The sequence below is a fragment of the Echinococcus granulosus genome, assembly GCF_000524195.1.
Source record: "Echinococcus granulosus chromosome Unknown EG_S00003, whole genome shotgun sequence".
In the NCBI taxonomy this organism is placed as follows: Eukaryota; Metazoa; Platyhelminthes; class Cestoda; order Cyclophyllidea; family Taeniidae; genus Echinococcus; species Echinococcus granulosus.
This window is the reverse complement of record NW_020170383.1, coordinates 2,042,506-2,052,687: the sequence shown is the minus strand read 5'-3', so window position 1 is coordinate 2,052,687 and position 10,182 is coordinate 2,042,506. Positions and strand designations below refer to the sequence as shown.

The following is a 10,182-nucleotide window of genomic DNA, read 5'->3' as shown; positions in this document are numbered from 1 at the left end:
CTGGTGAGGCGCCACTTTTGTACTTCGAATTAGCCCCCTTGTACCTCGCTGGGTGGGCTGGCCTTTTGGGCCATGCCAATAGCCCAGACACCTTCTCCGTGCTGAATATATGTATTCTGTCCGGATATTGTATCTTCTTTCGTCTTCAGGGAGTCTCGGGATGCTACATTTAAAATCTTTGTTTTATTTAGAGCTAATAAAGTACTTTTTGGGAATCATGAAATCTTACTAATAATATTTTCTGAAGAATTTGAAAATATAGATGCAGCACTCTAGTACCCTGATGCTCTTTCTAAAATCGTCAGAAGGCGTAACAAAGCTTTTAAGATTTGAGGGACTTATTGTCGGTCATTATCCCTGCCATGCAGAACACAAAAATGAGTCTAAACCGAATTTCCTCAAAGGCGCAATTCATTACAAGCAAATAGCCCATCTCTGAACTGTTGTATCATTTTGATAAGGGTTTTGCAATTATTTATACGTCAATAATCGCGCTGTTTCTTGTATTTTACTTACCAGCAAGTTTTCTTCTATAGCTCAGCTGCTCACAAGCATATCATGAATTTGTGCATTGGATTTAACAATTAACAGCTTATGCACCAATTCCCCAACTTATATTTCATCGACACACTTTTATAAAATTCAAAGCACTTCTCCATTTTTAACTATGCTGTTCTGCAATTGCATTTTTATGAATGAAATTTAGGCCAATCAGTACACATCGCATTTGCGAGGAGCCTTGGCGCTTTTATGAAGGCACCTTACCTTTAGTGGAGTTGTGTTAAGCTTAACATTCTATTGAACTAAAAAGGGTGTGCATTTGTTTGTTGTGGGAAAGTCTAGAACTTTGTCCGTAAAATATAAGCTTATGTTATTGTTTTCTGTTCCCACACTTGGTCCTCTATAGTAGCCTAGATTCGCACTTAAATATGCAACTCCTATTTGTATTAACTGAATGCATCTTTCCATTTATCTGGAGTGCTTTTTGCGTCTATCAAATTTTGGAGATTTTAAGATTGTTTCCTACCTCTTGTTGCCCTTGGCCATTGTCTGTAGTTGAACTTGACAAACCATTACTCCAGCCCCATACTTATTTCTAGTTTATTTCGCTAATGTTTGTAGCTTACTTCCTTTTTCGTTTACTGTTTGGTTTCGAATTTTCAATTTGTTTTTTTTTGGTTTTATTTGCTGCTTACCAATCGTTGGTCCTCTTAAGTCGTATATTTTCCATCAGGTTTCAATAATATGCTTGTAAAAGAATATCGAATATGCTTGCCGATGACGGTAGAGGAATACAGAATCGCACAGCTTTACATGATCCAGGTAACTGCGGTTGAATGCGTTTTTGTGTACGAGTGGCGTTCAACTAGTTCTTTGATCCCATTAATATGTTTAATTTTTTTAAGTAAATACAACTTTATCTTGATGGTGTTCACTGCTGGTGAATACGTAATGACCAGCCATGCTTCCAGTCTTGGCTAATTATATATTGTATTGTTCCTTTACTTTAATTGCTTCCTAAGAGAATCCATTAATTCTACTTTCATAGCCTACATTGTAACGGAACTTTATTCCTTCTTTGCGTAGAGTAGTTAAACATATTGTTGACCGGAGAGCTGATTTGACCTACTAACTCCTTCAAAATTTCGTTATTTTATAGAAAAAATCTCGAGAAGAAAGCACTGGACGTGAGAGCGGTGTTGAAATACTCAAGAATGCGCCATATACTGACGGCCCTGGAGGGAACGGTCAGTATACATTCAAAATATATCACGTGGAAAACCATATACCAGGTGATAATCTTTATCCTGAAAACCGTCAAATCTACAATTTTCGAAATAAATCCTTACCATTCTCTTCAGTCCTCTGTTCACACTTACTATGTTGGCATTGTGTGAAATAGTTTTCTCATTGCTTTGGAAATAGTATAAACCCTAGTTAAGCCATCAACAGCTCATTTCTACCTACACAAACGAATCGCCGCATTTGCCAGGAAATTTGATTCATCACATCTGGTGGTTCCTAAAATTCTCGCATGTAGTTGCAAATCCCATTCACCACCAATTGTTATTAATCACAGAGGCACAATAAGGATGTTATAAAGTGCTATTTTGCCTCCTACTGATGTTTTTGTATTCTATAAAGTTGAACGCTCCACAATACCTTTCTCCATATTCACCTTTATTCATTCGTGCATTAAAGCGGCTCAAAGTTCCCATAGAGTTTACTAACTTTGCTTCTTAATCCTCCTTCCACCCTCTTGTTCCGTTTAATCAGGCTGGCTGCGTGCCGTAATACCGAACGCAGCGCTGAGAGTTGAGGAGGAGGCCTGGAATGCTTATCCTTACACAAAAACGCGATATAGGGTGCCCTTTATGGAGAAGTTCTCCCTCGAAATCGAAACTAGGTATTTGGATGATGCAGGAGAAAGCGAAAATGTCTTCGATATGTCTCCTGCCGATTTGAACACCCGCATTGTCGGTAAGACCTCTTCTCACTCCTATTCACGCCTATTTGTGGTCGCACTGGTACAGTTTTCTTCTAGAGGAGTATGGACTTTCTCGATTGCTTGCTTAGTTTCCAAATGGATGCATTTTGACCATTTAGTCGTGTGTTTAGCCAAAAAGCCTTGATATTATGGACAATATAATTTAAAGAGTAGTAAACAAATTTGTTATGAATACAAGTCCATGCTCTCGTCAAGCTAGCAGGGACATCAAAACAATTGAACCCACATTATATGCAACCTGAATTGTAATCTGTTTGCTTAGCCTAAAAGACACTCGTATTTGCCTATTGTCTAACCTTCATTGCGAATCCATCTTCACTTTGGCAGCAGCTGAACTCATCTCGCTGAGGATGAATTGAACCTTGAAAGCGGCTTTGGCTCAGTCCGAAGTCCGTTTGACAGACATCATGCGTACTCTTTCGATGGGAAAGTGACAGACTTGTCGAAAATGCTTTCTGCTTTTTGTAAAATTTTGAGGTTCACCGCAGCGGGGATGAGGGTTCTTCTGGAATTTTTTTCAGCTGCAGTGTTTTTGGGCTATATGGTATTAAAATAACTTCTCTTCTTACTGTCATCACCCAAACGCCCAGTTCAATCCGGAATGGCAGCAATGAGCAGCGAAGTTTACATTTCGCTCCACTTGCCAACTGGTTGACAAATGTCACATTTTTTGTAGGTGGAACCAACGATTTCGTATTTTATCGCAAAATTTGCTGAATCATCCTCACGAGTTTACATAAATGACCTATAGAATAACACTTTACTGTGGTATATACGTGACACCGCTCTAGTTCATCCGAAAAATGACATGAGATTATATCCTTCAGTCAATTTGAAGACTTCTGACTACGTGTTTTTTTTTCCCCCTAGATACACTTTTATTTTACAGTAGACTGCCCAGAGTGCCATTGGAATTGAAACCTCAGTCTTACCTTAAGTCATGAGGGCGAATTTCCTCGACTCTGATTTTAAACAATTTCATTTTCTGATTCCTCATTTCTTCTACAGAAGAAGTTCTAACTTAGAAAGTGGGTGGGAAGTCATCATTGCTAATTCCTCAAAAGGAGTATGTTTGAGTTTGCAGCCTACTACTGAGATATCCAAACTTGAGATACTACAAGTATCTCGATGTAAAGCCTGAATGTGGCACCTGGTAGTATTTCGCTAATTAGAGGCTGGAGACATTTAAAGACGAACTTGACGAGCATAGCAGGTACAGCTACTTATCCGTTGTCCTCACCTAGACTACATCGACATAGTGACTGATCCCCTGGCGCCCTCAAAGCCGACTGAGGACCCCTCCACCTACGTTTCCCAGGTGACTGGACGCGGTCCCCTCTCGGCTGGCTGGCGCAGCGAGTTTAAGGAGGCCATGCGCACGGGGCGGAAGTATCCTTGTCAGGGCGCCAAACCGGACGCTACGGGAGGCGTTCCCACCGAGCCCCTTCCCATGCGTATCATGTGCTCTTACAAGGTGTGCCGTGTGGACTTCCGCTATTGGGGCATGCAGTCCAAAATCGAGAGCTTCATTCAGGACTATGGTAAATGTGCTGTTGGCTAGTTCTCTGGTCTTAGACAAACTTAGTTATTTTTAGCATTGCGTGTTCAGCATCTCATCTGTCAGTATTTTTGCTCAACTGTGCTGGTACTGTTACTACCTATTGCCTATCATGAACCTATGTAGGTGTCGAATGGTTGTGGTCTTACTATAGGCTTGTGTTGATGCACTTACAAAGGGATTTTGCGTCATTTGTGCGGGAAGCGCTTTGCGCCACCGCCTCCTGCGTGAGGTTAAGTGACTGCTAGTCACCTTGCCCCTATTATATTTACCTGTGGTATTTGTAAGTTGAGCCGTGTAAAGTAGCTTTCAATTATTCTTCCAAGTTCTCATGTATCGACTTTACCTTCTCAAAGTCTATGCGCCTATTATTGCAAAGGAAGTAATTATCATATCGGAACTCCAGTGACCAGGAAGAACTTTTCATCTAACTACGCAATCGCTCAAGGTAGATTCGAATTTTGTACTGCTCATCACGAGAAGCTCAGTACTTGACTACTCGGGAAGGCCTTAATAGTCCTCATTCGTGGAGTTTTCGTTGCTCCGTTTTTTTAGTAAATTTATCCTCTAGTGGGAAATATTACTGCTTTCTCTAAAAAACGTTATCTTTTGATTTATAGGGCGAGGAAATTACGATTTAGCTTCCATTTTGGTCGTTCCTATGAAATTTGATCGAAGAACTTAGCTCTTTTCAGATTATGCTCGTGTTACCTGGAATGGTCGCCTGGCATGCCATTTAAATGGACTCATTGCAGATCAAGAGTCAATTGACTGCTCATTACTAAAGTGCTCGTCCAAATTCGTTACCACTATACACCATGCAACACAAACACCGCGCTGCCATAGTTTAACGTTCCTCATAGGTTGGCTTTTCAAAGGAAACTACAATCCCATTTTTACTTAAACTACCAAAAAGAAGATCGTTTTGTAGAGGTTTTCGTGCCCTTAATGTGACGTCAAATTATGATAAATTAATGTATGCGAAATTCGTTTCCTCTACTGATGGGTGCTTTCCTTACAAATACTTTTTTGATAGATTTTTTAAAATAACCTTTGCTTAATAAATTATGGATCCATGATCATTCATGTACAGGGATGCGCAAGTGCACAAATAACTTTTTTCATGATAGGAGAATTTACTTTGTTTGCAAATCAGAGGTTGTCATGCTCTCCTACAAGGTGCCTTACTTACAAAGCAGTGCTAGTGCAAATTTTTTTTGCCACATTGTTTGACAGTTTTTTATTTGCTGGGTTTCCATCGAGGATGCAAATGAATACATATAATTTCCTTCATGCAAATTTTTTGTGAAGGTAACTCCTCACCCTCTGAAGCATTTTATCTGAAGAACCTAGGGCTATCGCTATTTAAATCCAAATTTTATTCATTTCCAGAGAACCATCGATGGCTCTCTTGAGTACTAGTTTTAGCTGTGGTCTTTTTTTGAAGGGGTAGATTCTTTTTCACAGTTAATTCCAATGTAAACATTGCGGCTGACAGAAGAGCACCTGAACTATGCCCCTAAATAGTTTCACTTTTTTTGCTGAAAATCGATAGCAAAACTTTTTCTTGCATCATTTTCGCCTGTAGTACGTGACTTTGTCCATTGAAAGTCCGATTTTTCTTCCTACTGCTTTTAGTAATAAATTCATCCGATTCTCTTCGAGCAGCTCAAAACAACTTTGGTACTCCCCTGCCGTATTTGCCATTGACTTGGTGACGCCTCATCGCAGAACTTTTAGGAAGTATCTTCTGTCATTAAAAGGTTCTAAATCCGTTTATGTTTTTCGGACCTAACTGAAGAATTCATTGTACTAAAATAAATAGACATTTTGATCACACACCGACTTTACGGTCCTTCTACCTTCATTTTCTGTAAGTGCCAAGTCTTGCGTGACCAGTTGGCGTCTGGTTTATCCTAGTAACAACCTATTTTCCGTTTCAGGACCTTAGTGTTTGTCGCAATATCGTGCGAGCATTAATTGCTAATTGTTCGGAATACGCTTATGAAATTCTTATTTTTCTGGACTTTGCTTGACGGAGATAGGTGATTCCGGATTCCAAAGGCTATTCACATATTTTTGGAATGAATCCTAGCGAGAATCAGTGTAAAACCAAAAGTCATTAGGTGTTTTGCTTGTTCAATGCTTTTGCAGCCCTCCGTCGTACGATGGTGAGCGCACATCGACAGGCGTGGACGTGGCAGGATGAGTGGTACGGCCTCACTATGACAGAGATTCGACAACTCGAAGCGGAGACTGCCAAGGCACTGGCCTTGAAGATGGGCCAGTCGGAGGACGGTAGCCTTGAAGTCACCCCCGCTATACCCGATAGTGATTCGGTGGCAATAGCTGATTATCAGCGGGGCCAACAGTTGAACCAAGTAAGTTTCGAAAATTTACTCATTTTCGATCTAAACATGTTTAATCGCTTGTCACATCCGGTCAGAAGCATGTAACAGTGGTCTGACAAATGGAAGATACGTCCTAATGTCAAGGGTTGGTCTAAATAAGTAGACATATAAAATTCAGAAAGTATTTTTAGTAAATCTATTATACATTTCTTCCTCTCTCTTTCTTAGTATTTTGAAAGAATGCTTTATCAGGTCGCCATTTTTTATTCTGAAATGTGGTATCTCTATCATTCAACATTATCCCTAGCACAACCGCAAAAATAATGATTACGATTAAAAAATTATTTAAGAAGTGACTTTAATTTGTGACGTCGGATTTGGGGCTTTGGTATCTAATATAAAAGTATTGGTGGGTGACTCAAGCCTCCTAGCCAATAAAATTCAGAAAATACCATGGGCATATATGATGGTAAGGAACTGGAACGATTTCGAGGAACAAAGTGCTCTGCGCAAATCACACTTGAAAAACAGCTTGGGTACAATAATACTGCCGAATGACCCCAGCAACAAATGACCCAAATTGCAAAAAAAAACTAATTTTCTGTAATTGTCTTCATTGACAATCTAATCTAAATAGCTAGCTTCGTTCAATGAAAATTCAACTTCTGCCATTTTCTCTCCTGGTTCTAAAAATGAGTTACCCTCCCCCTACTCCTTCACAGTAAGGCCTTTGCTTCATTTTCCAATATTCCAACCTCGTGAGTTTCGTTAGGTGCGACACTTATCCATGCGCCTAGTGCGTACTGAAGTACTTGCTGAAGATATAGTTGTATGATAGTGGCTGCATCTCAATTGGTAAAATGCCAAGCATGCTTTTGCACCCTTTGTAGAACTCACATTCCTTTTAATGCTAAGTGATTGTGGTTGTTGTCGATAAATATGAGTGAATGATGGCATATAAATGCACCCTTGGCTGTAAATTATTCCAATAATACCCCTGCGTTGCTATTCGCAACTGCCCACAACATTTTTAGAACATACTATTTAATTTACCATTGAACTTTCCCTACATTTTATACGCCTTTACCGTATCTTACTCGAAACTCTTTGCAGCCATCATTTTGACTGATGAAATGCTGATTTTCGTCTGTTTTATGATGATTCGCATCGGATTGCATTTACACTACTTTTGTGTTGGTGGTGTAAATTAAAAGAATATGGCAAATGGAGGGAGAAACAGCTTCGCTTTTCAATGCGTCGTGCTTGCTTCAAAGTAGACAGTGTAGATAACACCCTTCATGCCTGGCGAAATTTTGGAATTGCATAATCACTACCATTTGTAAATTTTTTGATCGTGTTTCGCAAACAGTCCTACTCTTCGGTCCATTTCCATGCCCAAAATGGCCAACGTATTTCTGCTTATTGTTTAATTCAAAGGCATTCGCCTGTTTGAGGTGCTATCCGCGGTTGTACGCTGTCAGAAGTGATAAGTACAGCTTGGCCTTGAACTACGCTTAAACCGTTTCTGATTGTATGTATCTTGAATAAATTCAAGTGAGAAATGTCTTTGCTAATATTTATTTCTATGTAAGTATTGATGAAACTTGACAAAACTTCCTTATAAGGGACAAACATTCAATCTATCACAAAACAATTGTGATGTAGTTGCTTTTTGCAGGAGGAGGGGACTTAATACTGGGAAACGCAAGTGAGGTTGTTTATTTAGTTCATCGGACTGCTGTGATCTACAGGGAATTATGTATTTAAAACGGAGCTTTTCTGAAGTTTCTAAGAGAGACTTAATTGAGGGGGAATTCTAAGTACGAGTTCTGTCAGTGTTGTGTCAACCTCATTTCACTTCGCATAATTTACAGGATGCTGACAAGAGAAAAGCCGATGAAGGCGGAACTGAGCATGAGTCAGTAGCTCCTCACATGAATTTCGGATCTTGCATGAGCTTTGCGTCGGAGTCCGAACGGGGTAGGCTTCCTTTTTAGTTCATACTCATGTTATTACTACGTATTCTTTGATGCTAATAGTTACATATTTACCATTCTGCCATCACTGTTGCTAGTAGTGTTATTTTTTGCTTGTGGGACCCACCGTTACCATGAACGAAAAGTTGTGCGACTCGTTTTCTGCCTTTTGTCTCAATTCCTCATAAGGGACAAATCTTCAATCTATCACAAAACGATTGTGATGTAGTTGCTTTTTGCAGGAGGAGGGGACTTAATATTGGGAAACGCAAGTGGGGTTGTTTATTTAGTTCATCGGACTACTGTGCGACTCGTTTTCTGCCTTTTGTCTCAATTCTTCTGCAAAACCAAATAATGATTGTCCTTTCTAGGCATCCCTGAGCTCGTATAGTGTGGACCCAATTCCACTTGTCTTTAAAGGATCTGATCACTTTATTTATTTGATCCCGTTGGCAACCTTCCAAAAATCCATTTCTCAAAAATTTTACAGCTTCTTTGGTAGCTGCATGGGCGGATTTACAGAATGAAGGTGTTTGCAATTTCTTTTAAGCCTAACATTTGTTCTCCCCGCCTAACGCTCATCAATTTTGTCAAATTATTCTATAGATAGAATTATCCTGCTGCTGAATCATGCGCAGACATTTCCTTCATGAAAATGCTTCATGTTACATTGTGCTTCATAATTTATATTCATAAAAGTAGGCCATTTCCGTGATTGCCGCTTTTATATGTTCAAAAGTGTGAAACTAGTAATTTTGCAGGCGCACAGCTCAATTTATTTGATTCATTTTGTCAAAAAACGAATTCAAACAGGTCAAGTGTACTTGCAAGGATTGAGTTGCGAATGGTTTATGATTGCAAGCCTGGTAACCAAATCTTGACGATAAGGAAAATAAGCTTCAAAGTTCGCGGTACCTGTGTCTCTGAAACACGCCTCTAACGCTGTATGCACGTTGTAACTTGATGCAAACCTTTAAGCGCGTTTTTCTCACTGCTCTACATGGTTTCGTTTCCCTTTGCATGGGAAGTTCTCCGAGAAGGTAGGTTTTCAATTCACGCTTGTTCGTGGTTTCAGCATTGACCTCATCACTACGTTGTAAATTAATTAACGCATTTTGATATGAGCGTTACATTTGCATGTTGCCACCCAGCCGCAACTAAAAAATCGTACTAGCATCACCCTGATGTTACAGCCTTTCAATTTAACTGATAATATCTCTTTTTCCTATTCTGGTAGTTATCAAGTGAGCGAGAAACATAGCTTTTTTGAAATATTTAAAACTTTTACCTGTTAGACCAATGGAATTGGAATCTAAATCCCTCCGAAGCATCAGTTTGTCACTTTTGCAGTCTAGCTTGAGTGACGCAAGACTTTGATGGGTTACACCTTTATGTGTTTCGTGCAAAAGTACTGACTCTATCAGTCAAGTGGTCATTTGCTGTATAGGTGGGGTAATTTTGATTAAGTAGGAAAATGCTAGATCTTAGTAGTGTTACTCGAATCTTCAGCAATAACCACACTATTTTTGACTTCCATCGTAACTCTCGTTTTTAAAAAGCTCCTTTTATAGCATCGTCCCTTCCCAGAAAAACCAATTTCCTCTTTCTGTTTCCGATTTTCCTTTAAGCCTCGGTGTTTCAAAGCATGCCTGGGTCGGATGGAGATGATGAGGACTTTTTTGACGCTCACTGTAAGCATTTCTCTTTCTTAGTAATATTGTTCTTATTTTAAACTGTGAATGTTTTTAGGTCTAGAAACTAAGTATTGTCCTTTTCCACTTCCCCATT

The 10,182-nt window shown here is 39.5% G+C and overlaps 1 protein-coding gene across 1 annotated transcript in view; it reads left to right on the top strand. All coding sequences in view use genetic code 11, as the record gives it.

Moving 5' to 3' along the window:
• Nucleotides 1-1,245: 1,245 nt before the first annotated feature.
• EGR_00902 (Calpain-7) overlaps nt 1,246-10,182 on the top strand; it is a gene marked incomplete at both ends in the record, with an annotated part of 34,806 nt that continues 25,869 nt past the window's right edge. Inside the window, 7 exons of the mRNA XM_024490151.1 lie at nt 1,246-1,323; nt 1,661-1,793; nt 2,278-2,481; nt 3,754-4,050; nt 6,222-6,448; nt 8,293-8,398; nt 10,023-10,085. Of these exons, the coding sequence (XP_024355554.1) occupies nt 1,246-1,323; nt 1,661-1,793; nt 2,278-2,481; nt 3,754-4,050; nt 6,222-6,448; nt 8,293-8,398; nt 10,023-10,085 (1,108 nt within the window). The remainder of the gene's footprint in view (nt 1,324-1,660; nt 1,794-2,277; nt 2,482-3,753; nt 4,051-6,221; nt 6,449-8,292; nt 8,399-10,022; nt 10,086-10,182) is intronic.